Source organism: Eptesicus fuscus, chromosome 12 (genome assembly GCF_027574615.1).
Source record: "Eptesicus fuscus isolate TK198812 chromosome 12, DD_ASM_mEF_20220401, whole genome shotgun sequence".
Taxonomy (NCBI): domain Eukaryota; kingdom Metazoa; phylum Chordata; class Mammalia; order Chiroptera; family Vespertilionidae; genus Eptesicus; species Eptesicus fuscus.
This window is the reverse complement of record NC_072484.1, coordinates 28,114,569-28,137,929: the sequence shown is the minus strand read 5'-3', so window position 1 is coordinate 28,137,929 and position 23,361 is coordinate 28,114,569. Positions and strand designations below refer to the sequence as shown.

Genomic DNA, 23,361 nt, shown 5'->3' with positions numbered 1-23,361 from the left:
CCCTCCCGCGATCCCTCCCGGCCAGCCAACCTCCCGCAGTCCCTCTCCAGCCAGCCAGCCCCTATCGGCCCTGATCAGGACTGGGCGAGATGGCCCTGATCACTGGCCAGGTCGAGGGACCCCACCCATGCACGAATTTGTGCACTGGGCCTCTAGTTTATAATAAAGTCCTCAATAAATCAAAATCAAAACTGAATTAAAAAAAACATCCAGACAGAGAACTCAAGCATCTGCTGGTGGTTACATCCTAAAGGAACCATCTTACCTGCAGCCCCAGAAATATGCACAGGTACCAAGGAGGGACGTCTTCTATGGTGTAAATCATGTCCGATCTCTGGGGGTCTAGACTGCCAGTGCTATCCAACGTCTCGGCCAGAGAGCTCTGTGAGCAAGAGGGACAAAGGAGTTGTTTAATAAAAACAAGGACTGCCCTAGTTGGTTTGGTTCAGCGGTGTCTCTCTCACATGGAAGTTTGTCTCTGTCTCCCTCCCTTCCACTCTCAATAACTAACTAACTAACTAACTAACTAACTAAATAAATAAACAAATAAATAAATGTAAGGACTAACGTTAGCTCAGTTCAGTACAGGCCCACTACTAAAAAACAACTTTATAAAGTGGCTGCCACTTCCCCGTAAAATTAAGCCTTGGCTACCTTTGACACAATGCTCAAACACACTGGCTCAGCGGGACAACCCATCTTCAGACTTTGGGGACTCAGTATACATTGCCATTGTCCCACCCCCTAGAGCAGTGATGGGCAACCTTTTGAGCTTGGTGTGTCAAACTTCGCCAAAAAACTGAGCATAACTCGGGTAGTGTGTCACTTTGAGGAAAAAACTAACTCCAAGACTCTAGTTGCAAATGTTTCATCCTCAGGAGTAGCAAATGTTTCATCCTCAGCATGCGGCCGCGTGTCATTAGAAATGGCTACGCGTGTCAGCACTGACATGCCTGTCATAGGTTCGCCATCACTGCCCTAGAGCATTCAGCTTGCTCAGAGCTTCTCCCTAGCCTAGAGACCACCTGCGTGGAGATGATGCTCCAAGGATGGGACTACAAAGTAATACCTGGACATGAGCAGTCCTTGGGTGGTGACCAGAATGAAGAAATAATATGCAATGCTAACCACTTTCAAACAGAGAGCATTAATCCTCTGCTCCCACCCCACCCCAACCCTGCAAGGAGAATTTTTTGTACCTAAAAATAAAGTCCTACAGCCTTGTACAAAAACACTGCTACTCAGACACAATGATGAATGAAAAGAGCAAAATTCAGAAGTGTACAGATAAGTGACTCATATTTTACTTAAAATAACAGACCAAAAATGTATTTCTAGTTCAGGGGGCAATTTTCTTTCTTTCTTCTTCCCACCACTACTCAAAATTTTTTTTTGAATGTTAAGTGTTGCATGCTTTTTGAGACAAAATCTTCACAAAGATCAGACGCTTTAGGTTATAGCCTCATTCAGCAATTTTCAACTGGTGTGTCACAAAAATTTTTAAAACATGCAATATCTATTAGGGGCACTAACCTCTTTTCCTTTAGATTGTCAAATACAAAAAATGACAACAGCCAACAAAACAAGAGCCATCCGGTGTGAATGAATCAATATTATACCTATTTTTTTTTTTTTGTCACATTGGCAAATATATACTTTTTGGTATGGTGCTGAATTTTAGTAATTAGTTTATGTGTGCCATGAGATGAAAAAGTTTGAAAACCGCTGGTCTAGGTTATAGTCTAGACCAGTGATGGCGAAGCTATGACATGCGTGTCAGCACTGACACGCGTAGCCATTTCTGATGACACGCGGCCACTGAGGCGGCTGCATACCGAGGATGAAACATTTGCGAAATAATGTTTTTCCCTCAAAGTGACACACTACCCGAGTTATGCTCAGTTTTTTGGTGAAGTTTGACACACCAAGCTCAAAAGGTTGCCCATCACTGGTCTAGACATCCCCAGTCAGCATTGACATCACTTCTTTTTCTTTTCAATTGAATTTATTGGGTGACATCTATATGTATAAAAGCCTAAGCAACCAAACAACTGAACGACCGGTCACTGTGACACGCACTGACCACCAGGGGGAAGGCGCTCAATGCAGGAGCTGCCCCCTGGTGCTCAGTGTGCTCCCACAGTGGGAGCTCTGCTCAGCAGGTGCCAGGTGCCAGGCTCACGGCTGGTGAGCGCAGCTGCAGCTGCATGAGCCTCTCCCGCCTCTGCTGCAGTGCTACCAAGTGGCAGCTGCGGCAGGAGCGGCAGGACCGGGATGAGCAGGAGAGGTGCGGCGCCCAGCTCGGGCTCCTCACCAGCCGCCTGCTGCTTTGTGCACTACTGCATCCCTCCAGGGATGTCGGACTGCTGGTCTAGGCCGATCCCCAAAGTCAACTGGGATGAAACTGGCAGTCCAAAATCTCCCGAGGGGTCCCAGATTGGGAGAGGGTGCAGGCCAGGCTGAGGGACCCCACAAGTGCACGAATCCGTGCACTGAGCCTCTGGTTGGATAATAAAATTATATAGGTTTCAGGTATGCAATTCTGTAATACACCATCTGTATATTGTATTGTGTGTTCATCACCCCAAGTCAAGTCAGCATCACTTCTGAAGTCATGCAGCATCCGAGCCAAACAGCAAATTCAAAACTGCTCTGATTCCTGACACCCAACGAACAATTTCTTGGAGCCTGAGATGTGCATTTTTTAAAAAAAAAATCTTTTATAACCTAACAAATAGAGTGTCTACCAGGAGACAAGACATTCTGGCCCTTGACCACATCTAACCCATAGAAAGATGGTGACTCCGTGTATTATTACTCAATTTTCCATGCACAGGACAACAGGGACTTAGAGGCCAAACACCCCTGCACAAAAGAAGTGATGCAATTCAGGCTTACCTTCTGAAGCCTAAAGGTAAATCCAGTGCAAGTCTATATTTGATCTAATCCAAATGTGACTTGAATATGACCTTCCCGAGAGAACTTTTTCTCCATTCCAAAAATGGATAGTGGGAGAGTTCCTTGTTGAATGGGTAAAATGGGGTAGGTATGTCTTTTAAACATTTGTTGGTAGAGAGAGTACACGTGTGTGAGGAATCTGATATGTAGTGATACGCAGTGAAGAATTAACTCAGCAGGTGTGGGTACCCAAACCCTGCACGTCAGGGAAAGGTTTGGCCCTTCTGGCACCTGGGAGGTAATACCTAAGCTCTTAGAACATCCTGCTTCTTAAGAATGTTATTTGTTTACCTGAAGCCTTGGACTGCCCCAAACAGTTTTTGCTAACGATATGATCTATGGTGGGGGTCTTGGGCTACGTGGTATCAGTCTGACCTCTGAAGGACTGGACATTAAGGTCAGCCACACCTACATGACTGCTCCCCAATAAAAGCCTGGACACCAGGACTCCAGTGAGCTTCCCTGGTTGGCACACTCCTTGAGAACTGCCACACATTGTTTCTGGGAAAATTAGGCAGGGCCCACATGACTCCACGGGAAGAGGACAACTGAAAGCTTGTGCTGGTGTCTCCTGGATCCTTCCCTATGTGCCTTTTCCATGGATTTTAATCGGTATCCTTTCTCTGAAATAAGCTGTAACCATGAGTGCAACTGCTTCTCTGAATTCAGCAAATCACTGAACCTGATTGGAGAACCCCCAACTCAGGTCCTGGGAATCACTACACTCAGTTGACCATTTTGCTAACATGGTGCAACTGTGGATATTGGATTTGTACAATTCAACACCATCACATTATCTACATCTCCACGTGGGGAGTGTTGCTGCTCACAAAGAGAGACATCTGAAAGTACAGTAACACTACAATGTCCTTTAGTACAACTACTTTTAACTATTGTTTTAATGCACAGAAAGGAAGAGACTATACCTGTCCTCTTTCAGGCCTGGCAGACTAAGATTAAGACATGTGTACGTACAAATACACACACACACACACACACTCACACTCACTCACACTCAATCTTTCTTAGTAATGAAGGTGGTTCTATAACACAGAAATGGAACGAATGTAAATGTCCACAAATAGTATTAAGATGACACTCAGGAGGGAACGGTGTGGTCAAGGGGATCAGTAAACCCTGTCAGACAAATGCTGCTCCCCTCATTGAGACAGGAGTGTGCTCGGTCATTAGAAACTATGGTTCCAGAGTCAGTAACCACTGCATTAATACAAATCACTGTAAAAACCTCAATAACAGTAACTTTCAAGAGCAAGGTTTCTTTAAAAGATGACTGCATTAATAGTTTAATGATGTCACTTGGAAGACTTTTCTATCTTCTTCCATCGTCTGAAATAATCAGAGAGCAAGGAAATGACCTGTCCTTCGAAGATTAATGAACTCAGAACTCAGTTCTCTGGTTGGAGCCTTCTTCAGTTCACTAATAACTTTCCAGTCTCTTCAAGTTATTTAGCTAGTCCAGCACTTTGGGGGTCAATTGCCATCTCTTTTCCTCTGGGAAACCATTTCCTCCAGCAAACCCTTTCGGTAAGAGGCTATACAGTAAATGTTTTAGGTTTTGTGGGTCATCAAGGCTCTGTCACAACTGCTCAACTCTGCCACTGTCGTGCAGAAGAGCCTTAGACAGTATGTATCAAGCGAGTATGACTGTATTCCAATGAAACTATCAAAACAGGTGTTGGGCAGATGTAGCTTGCCAACCCCTGCTATAGAGTTTCAAACTGATTATCATAATGTCACAGTTAATATTCTCATACATTTTTCTTATATCTCCTTTCACATTGCTAATGTGTATTTGTGCTTTCTCATTATTTCCTTAATCAGGTCCATCAAAGATCAATTTCATCAGTTTTGTGTTTTTTTTTTTAAAGAACCAGCTTTTGAGTGCCAGTTAAAGATGCTAGATTGGCCACATGTGTCATTTCTTCTAACTCCTAAAAACACACAGAAGGAATAAATATGTCACAAATCTACAACAACAAAGAAAATATGGAAAAGAATTGAGATGAACACATTTCTGGAATAACTGCACGAGCTGTAACCCGTAAGGGAGAGGGAAGGAGTAGACAACCTGTGTGCTTGTAGGAGGACGGCGTGAAGTGAGCTGAGTGACCAACAGGAGCCCAGAAAGGTTCTAAGCTTGGAGGCACAAGACGGAAAAGGGTGGGAAGAGGATAGGTTTTACCTATGCAAACCAAGCAGACATCCTGTTGCCTGCTGCTATCCTCATCCTTCAAGGTACAACAATGTATTGTTTGAAGCAGCGGTCGCCAACCAGTGGTCCGCAGACCGCTGGTGGTCCGTGAGGTCCGAAAGGTTGGTGACCGCTGGTTTGAAGAATATAAACCAGAAAGACATCAGACTCAGGAATACTATGTGGGGTTAAATGCAAAGACGACCAGTGGAATCCTCATCGGCTTCCAGAATGCCAGAGCAGGTTACAGAAACCAGGCTTATTCACAGGAGACTAGAAGAACCTTTTCTACAGGAACTGTGATCAGCCCGAGACAATATGCTGATATCTAGACTCCACAGCAACAAGACAGCTTTCCTCCTGGTTACTCAGTGGCAACTCCCACCAGTAGACAAACTTCACTCACAGACAACCACCCGACAATCATGTTTATTGCCTCACGAACCTGGGACAAAGGAAGCCTCCAAAAATAAGAGGAAATAGGGCCAATGTGGTATGAAGAAAACATGTCTAAAGTAAAATAAAATAAAAACTTGTATCACAAAAAGAAAAATATTTTGGCCCTGGCCAGATAGCTCAGTTGGTTAGAGAGTCATCCCCAAGCACCAGGATTTGGGGTTCCATCCCTGGTCAGGGCACATGCAGGAAGCAACCAATGAATGCATAAAAAAGTAGAATAACAAATCCATAATTCTCTCTCTCTTTCCCTTCTTCTCTCCCTCCCCTCCTTTCTCTCCCTCTACAATAAATGAAAAAAAAAATTAATTTGAACCTGGGAGGAAAGAAATGCCATTTTAAAAAGCTCTAATCCTACCTAATAATCCTACCTAATAATAGAGTAATATGCAAATTGACCGTACCTTCGCTACACCCACAAGCCACGCCCACCAACCACGCCCACCAGGAAACCGTTGCAGGGACGTTGGGGTGTGGCGGAGGCTTTCCCGGCCTTGGGCACCAGCGGGGAGCCTGCATGGATCGCATGCAACCATGGGGGGTGGGCTCCTACGATCCGTAGCAGGGAGGCTGGGGTGCAGCAGAGCCAAGGCCGCCGCCCGGGGCCAAGCCCCGACCCTGAAAGAAGGCAGAAGGCGGTGGCCACAGCCAAGGCCTGGGTCCCCGGTGCCGGCAGAAAACTGGTGCAGGCAGCCAGGTGAATGAAGGTCTATTGCACGAATCTTTGTGCAAACGGGCTGCTAGTCAGTAAATAAAAGCAAACACAACAGTAGTCCTAGCTGGTGTGGCTCAGTTGGTTAGAGCGTTGTCCCATGCACCGAAGGGTCGAGGGTTTGATTCCCTGTCAAGGCACATGCCCAGGTTCCAGGTTCAATCCCCAGTCAGGGTGTGAACAGGAGGCAACCAATCAATGTTCCTCTCTCACACCAATGTTTCTCTCCCTTCCTCTCTCTAAAAAAAAAAAAGACAACAAAAGAGGTGTTAGAAACTAAAAACAAGATAGATATCTTCCAAAAATAACAAAAAGACAAATATGGATAACAAATTGTAATGGTTTTAAAAGTCAGAATACAACCAAGATAACAGAATATAAGAATTAACCAAAGAAATAAGAACATTTCCAAGAAATAAAGGACATTTTTATAAATTAAAAGACCCTCCAAGTACTCAGTGAATTAATAAAAAACAATTCAGATATCTTAAAAATTCAATAATCAACTGTAGCCCTAGCTGGTTTGGCCCAGTGGATAGAATGTTGACCTGCGGACTGAAGGGTCCCGGGTTCAATTCCAGTCAAGGGCATGTGCCCGGTTGAGAGCTCGATCCCCAGTAGGGGGCGTGCAGGAGCCAGCCAATCAATAATTCTCTCTCATCATTGATGTTTCTATCTCTCCCTTTCCCTTCCTCTCTGAAATCAATAAAAATATATTTTTTGAAGTTAATAATAGTCAACTGTACTAGGAAGACCTTAAAACAGAAATTAAAAGACAAACAGAAATAAAACATGAATTGACAGAATTTGGACAGACTAAAAGGGAAAAAAAAGAAAAATGAAAGTCATTGGCTGGTGTGGCTCAGTGGTTAATGCGTTGGCCTGTGCACCAAAGGGTCACGGGTTCAATTCTGGTCAAGGGTATGTACCTGGGTTGCAGGTTCTTTCCCCATTCCTAGTAGGGGTGCTTGCGGGAGGCAGCCATTCAATGTCTCTCTCATATCGATGTTTCACTCTCTCCCTTACCTTCCTCCCTTCTGCCCTCTGAAAAATAAAAAAATAAAGAGAGACAGAGAGCACAAGAGAAAATAGACATTTAAAAGAAATGTAAGGGTCACAGACTAGAAATGAAAAATAAAATAAAACAATGTAAGTGAAAAAAAAACATATTAGAGAGAAATGATAGCTAGAGAAAGCAGGCAATGGAGATCCAAAATATTCATAACTGGAGCCCTCAAATAAAATCAAAAGAACAGACTGGAACAAAAAATAAAGATATAATTCAAGACCGCGTTCCTAAAGTAACAGGAGCTTTGACACCACATACTAAAAGTGCCAGAAAAAACTGACCCAGAATGGTCAGCATCAAAACATATCTAAGTAGGCAGGCGCCATTTGGGGGCTCAGTCCATCTGGGTTTCCAGATGACCTAATAAATTCATAATTCTTTATACTTTTGGCCTCGCGTGTTCCTCCTTCGGTGACCCTAGCATTTGGGGCAGAAACCTGCGAGGGTTCCACGGGGAAGGGGAGCCATCGCCCTGGCTTCGATCACCCCAAGTTTGCTAGACAGCAGCAGCTTGACCTGGGCTTACCTCCAAATCCTACTCGAGTGACATGATTGTGGCCTCGATTAGGCCTCCCTCCCTTACGGGCCCTCCCGAACCAGCCAAGGAGGTGGCCAGATCTGGGACCTCTCCTTCCCAGTACTGATCCCGCACTCAACACCGGCTCATTTCATCGCCGGTAAGTGACAACTGGGTCACCCCTCTGGATTTCCGATTTGCCATCTCAGACAAAAGACCTAGCGTCAGGCCAGAAAGCCTCTCCAGTCCGGCCTCGGCCCCAGGACGCCCACCACATGGATTAGACTGTCTTCCTCACTCTGGAGCCTGACCAGCCGGTGGGGACACCCTCCCTCTAGTCTAGCTCCCCGGGTCTCCCTTTGTTTCTTACCTCCTCTTCCTAATTTACACCACTGGGAGTTCTTTTTCCCTCTCTCCCTCTCCCACCTCCTCCCCCAAAAAAACTCTTCTGGGATGTTTCCTCCATAATCTTCACACACTCAGCCTTTCCACGAGGTCCGGCCAAAGCGCCTTATCTACAATCTAAGTTATTCACGTTGGCCCGAGAATGGAGCTTTCGATTTGAACATTCTCGGGGACTTATCTGTCACCGCAATAGGAAGTGGTCAGAGATCCCTATGTCCAGGCCTTCTTCACACGCCACAATCATCCTTCTCTCTCAAACTTGCTCTCCTTATCAAATCCTACTCCACCCAAACCCCCCTCCTGCCAACCCCAGACCTTTACACCCTAAGGCTTCTGATTGTCCGCCAACCCGCCAGGTCCTTCAGACCCTCCCAATCACTTGATTCTCCGCTCCCCTACAGTTCCCCCAAACCCACCTCCTTATAGCCTTCCTCCGCATGCCCCCCTGTCTTTGACTCCACCCCTTTGTCCACGCCCTCAACCTCCTTACCAAGTCCCCCTTTTACTCCTTCTCAGAGGGCCAGCCTCCAGCCCTTGTCCTTCCCCGGCAAGAGGTGGCCGGGGCCAAGGATATTGTCCACGTACACATCCCATTTTCCATGTCCATCCTCGCACAGATTGAGAGACGTCTTGGGCCTTTCCCCACCAATCCAACCACCTTTACTAAGGAATTCGAGGACCTGACCCACTCCTATGACCTGACACAACATCTATGTCATCCTGTCCTCCTCTCTGACCCCAGAGGAGAAGGAGCGCATTTGGCAAGCAGCTCATAGACAGGACACGCCAGCCAACCCAGTTGGCGCTGACTTGGTCCCCCAAACTAACCCGAGATGGGACTGTCAGGGCAATTCTCCAGGGCGCCAGCTTCATACTCATATGATCATCTGTCTCATTGCTAGACTAAAAAAGGTTGTCCATAAGGCAGTGAACATGGCAAACTTAATGAAATCACTCAAGGCTCTGGTGAAAACCCAGCTCTCTTCCTCTCCCGCCTCACAAAGGCCTTACAGAAATTTACCACCTTGGACCCCACCTCCCCAGAGGGAACCCTTCTTCTGAACACCCATTTTATATCCCAATCAGCCCCGACATACACCGCAAACTTGGAAAAATAGACACAGGTCCACAAACCCCTCAAAAGACCTCGTTAATCTGGCCTTTAAGGTCTTAATAATAGAGACGAGGAGACATAAATCCAAAAACAAAAGCGAGATCAGGACAAGGCTGAGGCCCAGAAGGAGGCCTTTCAGCTCCCAGCCACTCCTCTCCTGAAGTGCCGGTCCTCCAACCAAGGAGAAGTCAGGGGCGAAGCCCCCTCCGGGCCCAGGCCTCAAATGCAACAAGGAAGGACACTTGGCCAAGTCCTGCCCAAACGCAAGAACCCCGCCTGGGCCCTGCCCAAGGTGCGGAAGGGAGGCCACTGGAAATCAGACCGTGGTCTGGCTTCCAGACCTCCTGGGACTGGCCACCAAAACCTGAAGTTGCCCAGGCCCTGACAAACCCCATGGACTTACATCACCAGGACAGAGCCTCGGGTAACGATTGTGGTGGCAGGTAAGCTGATCTCCTTTTTTTTTTTCCCCACGTCAGACGGGTCATGTGCCAAAAGCGTAACAAGGTTCATGGGCGGCACATCTCACACAGCTGCATGAACACCCAATCATCACGCTTATGAACTACAAAAGGATCCTGATCTCCTTTTTAACTAACACTGAGCCACTCATTCTGCCCTCCCTGAATTCAGTCCCCTCCTCAGTCTCTACTACGGGGGTTGACGGATTAGTCTCACAGCCATGAGCCACACCTCACCTCTACACTGCATCTTACTAAATACCCCCTCTACCCACTCTTTCCTCGTTCTACCTCGGTGCCCAACCAGGGCTACCACGTATCCCCTCATAAAGCCCAGTTGTCCCGAACCACAGTCACCTACCTGGGTTTCACTCTCACCCCGGAAAGTCGAGCCATTACCTTGGATCGTAAACACCTTAACTCCTCCATGACTGTTCCCTCCTCTAGACAAGAAATACTCTCCTTTCTCAGGCTCGCTGAGCACTTTCGCCTCTGGGCTCCCAACTTCAGTCGTCTCGCAAAGCCCCTCTATGACGCAGTGAAGGGACCCCCTCACTGAGCCTTTAGATCCCAAGGCCAGCATTCTCACCCCCTTGAATGCTCCGAAAGCTGCTCTCACCTCAGCACCTTCTCACCCCCCTGCCCTTCCCAAAGAACAATTTTCTTTACTGCAAAACTGCAAATTCTTACTTAACAGTCCGGCTATTATCAGAAGCTGAACTCATTATTACCCAAACATTAGCATGTTATCTCTAAGGAAAAATGTGGTAGTTTTAATACAAGTGGCCGGAGGCCTGGAAACTACAGTTCTTGAACAGGCTGTGGGGCCTGCTCCCCGCACCCCCCCTCGGCCTTTCTCCAGCCTGATATGCCTATCCCTAATTTTCCAAAGTCTTCTTTGGCAACTTAAAAGCTTTGGCGCATTGTTGGGTTAAATGATAAACATCTAAATATTTCAACAAGTTTTAAGTTCACCCGATTTTAGCTTTTGTTACAGAAAATCTGTAAAGCAGGTTTGGAACGGTTGATGTAATGTCTTACTGAAGTTGTGATTCTTGAAAGTGAGAGTGTGCATAAATGTCAATCTAAGAAATGCTGGCTGTTTTGGTTACCACTGGAAAATTAAGGTTTCTAAGAGTTAAGAATTCTAATTAAATTGAAAAGAAAGTGTATTGTTTTGGTAATAAAAGGCAGAGGCATGGACAGGCATTTTGAGAGAAAAAGAAAATGAGTTAAATTTGTAAGCAGTAAGCCCAGACAAGTAGAATAGGGAAACTGAGATAAACAGCAGTTTGCTAGGGAAACTGACATAGTTAAAACAGCAGTTTACAGCCGTCTAGAAAATCCAGATGCCAAGCAGTCGGCAGCCATCTATTAAATTCTATCTTCCTAAACCAAGGACAAATGAAGCCAAGAGAATAAACCTCATTTTGGTATATCAGACGACAACCCTCCAAACTAATGTCTCTGTCCTTCCATCAGACCATTTGTCATAATTCTTCCTGTTCTCGCTTTTGCCCCAGTAATTCTAAAATTATAGAAGTTTGTCTCCACCTGGTTACAAGCCCTACTTGTTCTCGGGAAATACCATCCCTAGACACCATCACAACCTCCTTTTGTGCCCAGACCTCAGCGTCCCTCTGACTCCCAGAGCAAGGACGATGGGCCAGGTACAGAAACTCACCAGGGCAGAAAGTTCTGGATGCCTAGCAAGGGGCAAACTGGGAAAACAAGAACCTTGCCCCCAGGGTAACCTCCCCTCCCCTCGCTATCACTGGTCATGTGGTTGGACCCCTGATCTTTCATATCACTAGTCAGGCAGCTTAAACCCCTGATCTTTTCCTCCCTAAAGATAACATGGAGGCCTCAGTTGTATTTCAGATCCAGGTCCAGAAAACAAGCAAAACCAGACAAGTGACACTGTGGCAGCCTCAGGACCAGCTTTTACCTCCCAAGTCACTCAACAGGATGGCTTTTGGGCCTTCACTAACCTGTCTCTTGGGGAAATCATGCTACTGCAACCCCTCGCTCCAACCATGAGAAATCTGTACAGTGTTCCAGCCAACTACAATCGAAGTCCATCCCCCTCAGCAGTGACCTTCCTCCCTATTCCATAAAACAAAAAGGCTGGAATGTTAGGTCTGATCAAATAATCGAATGGATATCCCCTTCCCTGGAAACTGACCTTTAAATCATTTCACAACAGACTACATTCCACTTGCTAAGACCATTATCTTTCCCCTCAAGACCCACCCAGAGAATTTTCCGCCCAGAAAAAGCCCGCCTAAAGTCCTTTAAAATCTGACTCCCCATCCCTGGCTACTGGTGCCAATTTGGGGCTCAGCTCATCTGGGTTTCCAGATGACTTAATAAATTCATAATTCTTTACCACCACCACCACCCCCCCCAAAAAAAAAACAAAACAAAAACACATAACTAAGTAAAGTTACTGAATATCAAAGATAAAAATCCATAAGACAGGCAAAAGATCAAGATACTGAGAAGAAGAAGAAAAAGACTGGTCAGATTTCTTCACTGCCACATTCAGTATCAGCAAATGGGAAACCATAAAAATCCTACAAGACTCCATAGGCAGCAAAATAGCAGACATATGTCATAGCAATCTTTACCGACACAGCTCCTAGGGCAATGGAGACTAAGGAGAAAATAAACAAATAGGACTACATCAAAATAAAAAGCTTCTGCACAGCAAAAGAAACCATCAACAAAACAATAAGAAAGCCCACTGCATGGGAGAACACATTTGCCAATGCTATTTCAGATAAGGGTTTAATCTCCAAAATTTACAGAGAACTCATACAACTTAACAAAAGGAAGATAAACGATCCAATCAAAAAATGGGCAAAGGACCTAAATAGACACTTTCTAAAAGAGAAAAGGCCGAGAGACATATGAAAACATGCTCAAAGTCACTAATCATCCGAGAGATGCAAATCAAACAACAATGAGGTACCACCTCACACCTGTCAGAATGGCTATCATCAACAAATCAACAAACGACAAGTGCTGGTGAGGATGCGGATAAAAAGGAACCGCTGGTGGGAATGAAGACTGGTGCAGCCACTGTGGAAGACAGTATGGAGTTTCCTCAAAAAGTTAAAAATGGAGCTCCCATTTGACCCAGTAATCTCACTCCTAGGAATATATCCCAAGAAATCAGAAACACCAATCAGAAAGGATATATGCACCCCTATGTTCATAGCAGCACAATTTACAATAGCTAAGATTTGGAAACAACCTAAGTGCCCATCAGCAGGTGAGTGGATTAAAAAACTGTGGTACAGCCAAGACCGGTTTGGCTCAGTGGATAGAGCGTCGGCCTACGGACTCAAGGGTCCCAGGTTCGATTCCGGTCGGGGGCATGTACCTTGGTTGCGGGCACATCCCCAGGAGGGGGTGTGCAGGGGGCAGCTGATCGATGTTTCTCTCTCATTGGTGTTTCTAGCTCTCTATCCCTCTCCCTTCCTCTCTGTAAAAAATCAATAAATATATTTAAAAAAAAAAAAAAAGAAAAAACTGTGGTACATCTACACAATGGAATACTATGCTGCTATAAAAAAGAAGGAACTTTTACCATTTGCAGCAGCACGGATGGAACCGGAGAGCATTATGCTAAGCAAAATAAGCCAGTAGGAGAAAGATAAATATCACATGATCTCACTCATATATGGGATACAAATGATCAACATAATTTGATGAACAAGAATAGATCCAGAGACAAATGGCAGGGGAGGAGGAGGGGGTTAGAGAGCAACCAAAGGACTTGTATGCATGCATATTAGCATAACCAATGGACACAGACACTGGGGCGGTGGGGGCTTGGCCGGGGTGGGAATGGATAGGAAGTGTCAATTGCGGGGAAAGGAGATATGTGTAAAACTTTAGACAATAAATAAATTTAAAAATAAATAAAAGAAAACAAAATGGGAGCAGCAACTATAATCTTCAAGACTAAATGCTATAATTAGTTTTGGTTAGGAATTTATTCTCACAAGCCAGCCCTTCTCTTAGAAACTACTATAGAGTTCCTTCTCTAACTTCAGTGAACATAAGAATCACATAGGAATTGCATGCACATATCTAAGTAAAGTTACTGAATATCAAAGATAAAGAATACGTAAGACAGGCAGCTGATCAATTATTTTCTCTCATCATTATCTCTCTCCCTCTCCTTTCATCTCTGAAATCAATATATATATATTTTTTTTAAAGTATGCAGAATTTGCCCTGGCTGGTGTGGGTCAGTGGTTAGAGCACTGGCCGTACTAGGAAGGGTCTCGGGTTCAATTCCTGATCAAGAGCACGTGCCTGGGTTTGGGGTTTGCTCCCTGCCCTGGTCTGGGCATGTGCAGGAGGCAACCAGCCAATGTGTTTCTCTCATGTCAATGTTTGTTTCTCTCCCTCCCCTCCACTCTTTCTGGAAAAGCAATGGAAAAAATAACCTCATTTCTGTGAAAAGAAAAGCAAAAGCAAAAAAAGTGTATGAAGGAGGAACACCAACCTATTATTATTAGTGGTTATTGGGTTATAGTTTGGAGTGGGGTCACAGAGGACTTTGACTTTTCACTTGACCAATTCTATGTAATTGTGAAGTTTTTGGCCATTAAATCCTTTTTGTACAATGGAAACAAACAAACAAAAAACAACAGAATAATATAGACCCCAAATGGCTAGTAAAATAGGAAGGTATTCTATCTCACGAGTATTCAAGAAAATGCAAATGTACCAGTGTTTTAGACAGTGGAAAAGTTTTCACCCAAACAGGTAACTGTCTAGCATAAATGTGCTAGACATTTTTCTTGCCAACAGATCACCATCATCAGTAAAAGGCACAGCGACAGATGTTAAAAAGCTCCCAAGTGTTAATGCTCCTTACTCTTCATTTCCAAACACAGCCATCATTTCCTGGATAAGACAGGAGGAAGTCCCAAAATCGTGATAGCCCCACAGCCTGGAAATTCTGATGACTCTGTGATTAAGGAGCCAGGACCTTAGCACTGGATGCAACCCAACAAGTCGATAAATTCGGACGCACTTTGCTACAAGATGCTGAGACCCAAGCAAGCCTAGACTGCAGGCATCAGTGTACATGCTGACGGTAGCTGCTCTCATCTCTGCACTCTGAGCAGCAGTGTGGAATCCAACACCACAGGAATTTCAACATCTCAGCATGACTCTAGTCTAATTTATAACAACTTGACCAAATAATAGCAATACTGGTCAAGATACCCAAAAATAAAATGTCTATCTCGCAGACTAGAAATTTTAAAAAGAAACTACCCCTACATAAAAATTTGATTATTCAAAAATTCCAATATAATTTTTGTTATCACTGTAGTGACTATACTGCAAAATTGTTGCACTCAACCAAGTTGGGTACTATATTTGCATGTGTCAACTTTTAGTGGTCTCTGTGAGTAGAATATACAGTATCTACTGTCTATAATACAAAGCAGTGATTCTAGAATATAATGCCTCATTATATAAGTGGATCAAATTAGTAATTGTCACCATAAAGTTAAAATCTATTTTTAAAATTTATTTAGAACGTCATCCTGATACCCCAAGGCTGAGGATTTGATCCCCAGTCAGGGCACATACAAGAATCAACCAATGAATGTATAAAAGAGTGGAACAACAAATCACTGTTTTTCTCTTTCTCTCCCTCTCTTTCGCTCTCTTCCTCCCCCTTCCTGTCTCTCTAAAATAAAATCAATAAATAAGTCTATCAAATAAAACTCAAAATGAAAGTGAGAAGTCTCAGGGCTGCAATGCAATCTGAAAATGCCATATTATCAAACTTTTCACGTGTTAGATACAAAGAAAAAAAAAAATCCAGATATCTGAACCCTCTTTGGGCAGCTCTCCTGGCATCTAGGAAAATGGTCACACAGACTGACCTATAAGGAGACAGGATGAAGCAAAAGAAGATTCTCCCACTTTAGTGTGATTTCTATTGCTTTGGTCAGAGCTTCCTTCATTAAAGGCGTTTTCATTGTCTACATAAACTATCTACTGGATTCTCTTAGTCAATGCATACGTAGTATGTACCAGACACAATGCTAGTAACTTTCCATATATTATTTCATTTAACCCTCACAACAACCCTAAGACAAATGTGTTTACTTCCATTTCAGAGATGAAGCAACTGATGCCCAGAGAGTTTAAGTAATTATCAGGGTTTGAGTCACATTAGCACACAGACCCAAACTCTTAACCCCTTCCCTCAGACATGCTGACTGAGGCTTTTAAAAATATATAGATAAGGGCCTCTATACGAGATTTAGCTTAACTGCCATTAAGACAATTAAAAATTAGTAACTTCTTTTGATTCCTGGTTGTTGGGGCACGTACAAGAGCAACCCATCGATGTTTCTCTGTCTCTCAACCTCTCTAAAAAAAAATCAAATCAATAAACATATCCTCAGGTGAGGATTTTAAAAAATTAGTAACTTCTACTCCTCATCACTTCCATTTCCATTATACAGAGAACACCCACACCCACTCCGCAGGGTAGACCCAAAACCCAGATGACGAACACGTCCTGGACAGAACCTGAGACAGCAGCGGCGGGGCGAGGGGGTGGTGATGGAAGTGGGTACCTTTTCTGCAATGCCATTTTCCGTTGTGTAGATCGCCATGAGCTCTGTGTCTTCATTGTCCTGTTCACCACTGGACGTGGCGCCTCCATTTATCACCACCTGAAGAGAAACACTCCATTTAAAGGCTGTTTCACAGCATTTCTCTCTGCAGTACGGAAACATTTCCCCCCAAAGTTGTTTGTAATTCTCATAAGAGACAAAAACTGTGCATTTTTTACCTATCAATGTAGCCAAATTTGCGGTGTTCTTAAATGAAACTCCCAACAAGTGTGTGCTGTGTTAGTAACCACAAGTGTGTTTTGAGAGAGGAGAAACATACCACGTGTCCCACAGAGGGAGGCTGTGTGAACAGGAGGGTAGCTGAGAGAGACTCAAAATATAACATCCAAAGAAAGTAGAAGAACTGGGATCCCCAGCATTTGGCTGAGGGACAAAAGCTGTGTTTCTGAGCCAGGGAGAGGCATACTGAGCTGCCTTCCATGACAATGACTTCCAAGTGCCATCCCTGCGGGAGGAAATGGGCCGACAGCACCCTCACACTGTGCTCTCCTAACTTAGTAACAACCCCCTTTCATGCATGCCCTTGTGACACAGCCGACTTAGGTCCTGGCTGCCAGTTTTGAAAAATAATACTGAAAATAATTGTTCGTATGAATCCAACAACTACACTTTAAAAACACAGAGAAGAAAAGTATAAAAATGTTTAAATCCTGGTATTGTGAACTAACATAAAGGGAAGTGAAAGATGAGTGAGGGCATAAGAGAAAATACAGTGCGACACCTAACAAAGGATCAGCATCAGAATTTCATAAAGAACACCTGCAAATCCATAATACAAGCAATCCAAAGGAAATGGGCACAGGGTAGGAGCATGCAAATTCACAGAAAAAAATTAAATCGCCCCCCCCCCCAACACAAAAAAACAACACAGAGAGCTGTTGAACCTCACTTAAAATTATAGAAATGACCATTAAAATTAAATCTCGTTTGTAGCATAAATTAGGGGGAAATTCTTAGAGGAGAATCTGGTGTTGAGCAGGGTGTGGGAGAAAAGCCACTTTAAGGAATTAGAGAGACTATGTTCTTGGTGGAATGGGGGACCTTAGTTCCCTGTGTGAAGGGGAACGTAGCACTGGGATTTAGAACAGGCATGTTCTGGGACCAGCAACTCTACTCATAGAAACCTATCCTTCAAACAGAGCCATGCAAGTGTATGTTCAAGGTTACGGTTGCAGCATTACTCAAAATGCTGAGTACTTGGAAACAACCTAAATGTTCATCAAAAAGACATTCTTAAATTAAGCTATATGCATTTCAAGAATAATATTCAGCCATTAAAAGAAAATTGATGTACTGACAAGAACTCCAAGAAATTTTGTGACCTTTTTTGTTTTTTAAAAACAAAAAAGGTCACAAAACAGTAAACCTAGAATTATCCCAGTTGTGCTAGTAAAATAAAATAAAAATGTAATAACCTCCCTGTGTCTAAATGTTTGGTAAAGGATCCAGTCACTAACCAGTGTGAAGGCTTACCCAGGGGCAAGGAGTAGAGATGGGCACCTTTCATTTCTCACTCCCAACCATCCTTTTTAGCATTTGGATCTTTTATAATCAGTACATATTCATATGTTATTTGTATGCTGCTTTTTTAAACGAATAATAAAAAAGATGTACACCACAATATTAACAGTGGTTGTCTTTAATCAGTGGGACCATTTTTACCTTCTTGTTCCCTTTATATATGTTGGTAATTTTTTGTAATGAGGGCAATTAATTTTTACAACAGGAAGAAATTAGAAAGACTAAAGTTCCAATATAGCTTAGACTGAAACAGTCCAGAGCGATTTAATCCACTTATTTTTGTGGTTGAATACATAGGACCAAAGAAAAATTTAATTTCTCATTCAAGATCACAGATTACAACCCCAGTCTGAAGCTAGTTTTAAAGTATGCCGAAGATCTCGATTAACTGGTACACAATTCTTACTGGGCAAATTTTCTTATATCATTTCAAATAAAGAGATGCTTTTTTTATTGATCAATTTGAGAGAGAGAGAGAGAGAGAGAGAGAGAGAGAGAGAGAGAGAGAGAGATCAACCTGTTATTCCACTTATTCATGCATTCATTGGTTGATTCTTGTATGTGTCCTGACCGGGGATTGAACCCTCAACCTTGGTGTATCGGGATGATGCTCTAAGCAACTGAGCTACCCAGCCAAGGCCAAAGATTGCTTTTAAAACTATCTCTAAGACATGTTATGTCTTTTTACACAAGCCAACAGGGTCTGTGGAGTTTGCTTGCCTATAAAACTAGCTGCCAGCAGGATACATGTTCCCAGACAAGTATACATCCACAAAACGAAACTCTACCTTACTATAAGAACCAGGCTCCAAGTCCTATCACAGCAGCACTCAACCCACTGCGAAGCCAAGAGGTACATACATTCAGGATGAACTGTCTTAAAACAATAATGTTTAGTTACTAAATCATCAGAGAAGCCCAGATCTGATTTAACCCCCTATCCTAGCTAAAACTAACCTTCACCCAGATTCATCTCCAGTGGCCGCAGGGTCTCCTTTTGGGGTGATGAAAATGTTTTTGAACTAGACAGAGGTGATGGTTCCATAACATTGTGAATGTGCTCAATGTCACTGAACTGTTCACTTTTAAATTTCAATTTTGTGTGAATTTCACCTCAAAAAAAAATGGTAATCTGTGTATGCGGCATAAAAGAGATTTCCCCCTGACTCATTCCATTCCCACACACAATTAAGTAAGTGCTATAAATTGCAGATGTTCCCCAGGCTATGAAAGGGCTCATATCTTCATCCAACAAACTGTGTCTGAGCACCTGCTGTGCCCAGGCAATGAGGATGCAGTCCTGCCACATGTCTGCACCCCTAGTGCCCCGGGTGGGTACCAGGTTAATGGCACTCACTGACTGAACACAGGATACACTAGGTGCCAGGAGGGAAAACACCAGCTTGTTTTACTACTATTTTTCCTTTGGTTTCTTAAGTTAGCTATTCTGATGGTCTACTTTCTTAAAAACATAAAATATAATTTTAAAAATAATGCTAAAATCAGTTCTTCAGGAAAGGCATTGAGCTCTTTATTTTTTAAAAGGATAAAAAATGTTTCCGACACTATCAAAGCTCCACATTCAACTGGGAAATAAAACATGTCTTGGAAAGCTTTCTAAACTTAATAAAACTGGTTTCCTTTTGTGTTATTAATAGCATCACAGATAACTGAGGGGAATCTTGGCATCTTCCATCTCAGGAAATTGATCAGGTTTTTATTAAAAATATCCTCAGATTATTTAAAAATCCTTTGGGAACAACATGTCCTTTCTCCCTCAAAATTATTTGAAACCAAACTTGTGGCGTTAAATGCCCCTCCTAAAGTAATATTGCACAGTCACTCAATCAGCTATGAAAGCAGGTTTTCTCTGCCCAAATTTGTCCAGTTGATTCTGCTTGTCTCCAATATGCAGGGTTATGTTGCCTTTGGATACAGGAGTGTGCCGATTGCTCAATAAAAATCATGCCTTTATTGCTTTATTTCTACTAAGCTAAGACAATAAAGCTTAAAGTATGTGTTTTGAATAGTAATCCTAAAACGGTCAAATGTACAGGAAACAGGAATGACAGCAGCATTTGTGAAGCTGTGTCACGCTGAATGTCAATTTCACAGCAATGCCCATTTGAACTGACAGTGGAATAAGCCTGTGTTACTCAAACAGAAGCCAAAGGGAATCAGTCAGCAGCTGCAGGTACCTGTAAGGTGAAAAGTTCAAGTACCTGGGAAACCCTGAGCCTCTGATCAGAGGGCTCAGGACTCAATTAGCGTCTATTTTCCCTTTGGGATCTGGTATAATTCGCCCACCACTGTCATATGTCTAATAGCTAAGTGAACCATTTTATACTAAAACAGTCATGTTCAGAATAGTGATACAGTTCCTCAAACTGACTGCTTTCTATTCTTTAATAAGAAGGTAACACACTATTCTTACCCTCCCTACACACACACACACACACACACACACACACACACACACGATTTCCTCCATATCTATAATTAAAATGTGTTTTAAATAGACTAAAGATATCAAGATTAGTGTTTCCCAGTCTTTAACCCAAGTCCTTTAACTGAACATAAAAATCTCCCACCTGCCTTCATTACCTGAAATTTCAAAATTAACTACCATGAAAAATAAATCAAAGTGAATATAATATAGCATATGCTAAACCTACAGAGCTTGTCAATCTTAGATGACAACCCAAAAAAAATGTAGCCGACAGGTCTAACATTACACTAGCAATCCTAAAGTTGGCGGAGGCGGCAAAGCCCCTAATCTTGTTCTCGCTGCCTCTTCAAACATGGCCGCCCAGGGTGGACATATGCAAGCAAAACCTCCGGAGCAACCAATACTGCACCCAAAGCTCGGCCAATCCTGCAAAGCACAGCCTCCTTCGCTTGTCCTCCCCAGCCAGCCTCCTAGCTTCTTCGGCCTCCTCCAGAGGGCTGGCTCCTGGGCTGCAGCAGACAGAGCACCTTCAGGGTTCCAGCTCGCCCCACCTGCTCCCCAGCACAACCTGCCCTTTGAAAAGAGCCAGATACCTGCATCTCCCCATTCCTGGACCCTATCCTGAAGGGCGGGGCGGTTTGATGTGCCTGTCACAGGCCCACACTGAAAACCCTGTTGGTGCTCCTGCTCCCACACATCCCAGGATGATGGTGAGAACTAACATTTGCTGGGCGCCGACTCATGTGGCACTGAACTGGCCACTTCACCCAACATCTCCCCTTCAAGGGGATGTCTGCAAGAGCGATGGAGCCCCATCCACAAATTGATTCCAAAAGAGATCCCGAAGGTACCCAGCCAGTTCCAGCACGCCACCCAAAAGAGCCATCATCTCCCATTCTTTCCAGGTGGTAACACATGATAGATGACAAGGTGCATTTCTGACAGGTAAAGAAAATATGAGGGTACAAACCAACAAGAAACACAATCAACATCCCAAAAGGAAAATAATACAAATGGCTCCTGAACATTTGAAGAGTCTCAACCTCACACAAATGAAGATGCAACAGAAAACTTTTTCCATCGACTAAACTGGCCAAGAAAACCAGTCCAGCCCATGTTCCACTGGCAAGCCTGTAGGAAAACGGGCACTCACACCTGCTGATGGGAATGAAATGATCTCAACACAGGGCACTTAGCGGTGCCCTTCAACCTAGTGAGGCACACCCTCTGCCCCAACAGTCCCTCCCATTCCTGGAAACTTATCTTTTTCTTGCATCTGAGTGAAATATCCTATGTGCAAGGTTATTCACTGTAACAACAAAATATTAGAAACAAAAGACATCTATCAAATGGGAATATGTAAATCAATTATGGGACATCCATCCCATAGGTGATCTGTAGTTATATATAGGGCACTCTATATTCTGATCAGGATGTACAGACATCAACAACAATACGGGATAGGGCAAAAGTAGGTTTACAGTTGTTTGTATGGAACATTATATAAAATAATAACACAAGAATAAACTGTTTCACATACAACTGTAAACGCACTCTGTATATTAGTAAGTGAAAAAAACAAGAGCAGAACTACAGACATAGACATCGAGATACACACACGTGTGTGTATAAAAGGAGACGAGAATGTATTTGCTTACATATTCGCAAGCCATTTCTGAAAAGTGGTGTGTGGGGAGAATTGGTGTATACAAGGCCGGGCAAGGGGCTTTTCATTCTATTCACTTTATACTCTTAAATTTTGAATCGCCTATCTATATAAAACCCTAATATGCAAATCAACCAAACAGCGAAATGACCAGTCACTATGATGTGTACTGACCACCAGGGAACAGATGCTCAACGTAGGAGCTGCCTCCAGCCTGCAGGCCCCAACCAGCAGCGGTGGCAGCGAGGACAGCAGGGGACGGGGACGGTGAATGGGCGGCGCCAGGCCAGCCAAGGCAGGTATGAGCAGGGCAGGGCTGACAGCAGGTGGTGCCAGGCCAGCCAAGGCGGGTGCGAGCGGGGGCCCCCAGATTGCAGGCCAGGCCTAGGGACCCTACCCATGCACGAATTTCGTGCACCAGGCCTCTAGTATGAGTATATTACCTAGTGTTTAAAAAATAAATAGGGGTGGGGTGGGAACTGGGTGAAGGGGAGCTATGGGGGGGGGGGGAGAGGAACAACTGGAATAATCTGAACAATAAAGATTTTTTTTAAATTAAATTAAATAAATAAATAAGCCAAAACCGGTTTGGTTCAGTGGATAGAGCTTTGGCCTTCGGACTGAAGGGTCCCAGGTTCGATTCCGGTCAAGGGCATGTACCTTAGATGCGGGCACATCCCCAGTAGGGGGTGTGCAAGAGGCAGCTGATGGATGTTTCTAACTCTCTATCCCTCTCTCTTCCTCTCTATAAAAGATCAATAAAATATATTTTAAAAAATAAAAAAAATAAAAAACGTAGAAAAAAATAAAATAAATAAACAAATAAAAATGTAAAAATAGAACTCCCTTTAAGGAATAATTAACAAAATTAAGGTACAGGCTGCTGCAAAGGAGCATGAGGCAAATACATTCGAACTCTCCGGGAAAGAGGTCCAGGGTGTCTTGTTAAATGTGATGAAGCAGGTTACAGAACAGTCTGCAGAAGTACCGGCCCTTTTAAGCAAACACACATAACAACAGAAGTGTGCTTTCTGCCTACAACCATGCATCACAAGGAACCCTCTTCCTGGCCCTCACACCATCATATCAAGCGTGAGAATGGAAACCCTTCCACCTTGATCCCTTTCTTTTCTGTTTT

At 43.7% G+C, this 23,361-nt stretch overlaps 1 protein-coding gene and 1 non-coding gene across 4 annotated transcripts in view; both read right to left on the bottom strand.

Moving 5' to 3' along the window:
- The window catches only part of SLC23A2 (solute carrier family 23 member 2), a 135,218-nt gene that overhangs the window by 51,159 nt on the left and 60,698 nt on the right, over window positions 1-23,361 (bottom strand). For all 3 annotated transcript variants that reach the window (XM_054723708.1, XM_054723709.1, XM_054723710.1), the window contains 2 exons: window positions 16,528-16,626; window positions 266-382 (listed from right to left, as the gene is read on the bottom strand). In XM_054723708.1, the coding sequence (XP_054579683.1) occupies window positions 266-382; window positions 16,528-16,626 (216 nt within the window). The remainder of the gene's footprint in view (window positions 1-265; window positions 383-16,527; window positions 16,627-23,361) is intronic.
- LOC114231475 (small nucleolar RNA U13) lies at window positions 9,917-10,020 on the bottom strand. Its single transcript, XR_003617430.2, has one exon. It is a non-coding gene; the product is annotated as a small nucleolar RNA U13 (small nucleolar RNA).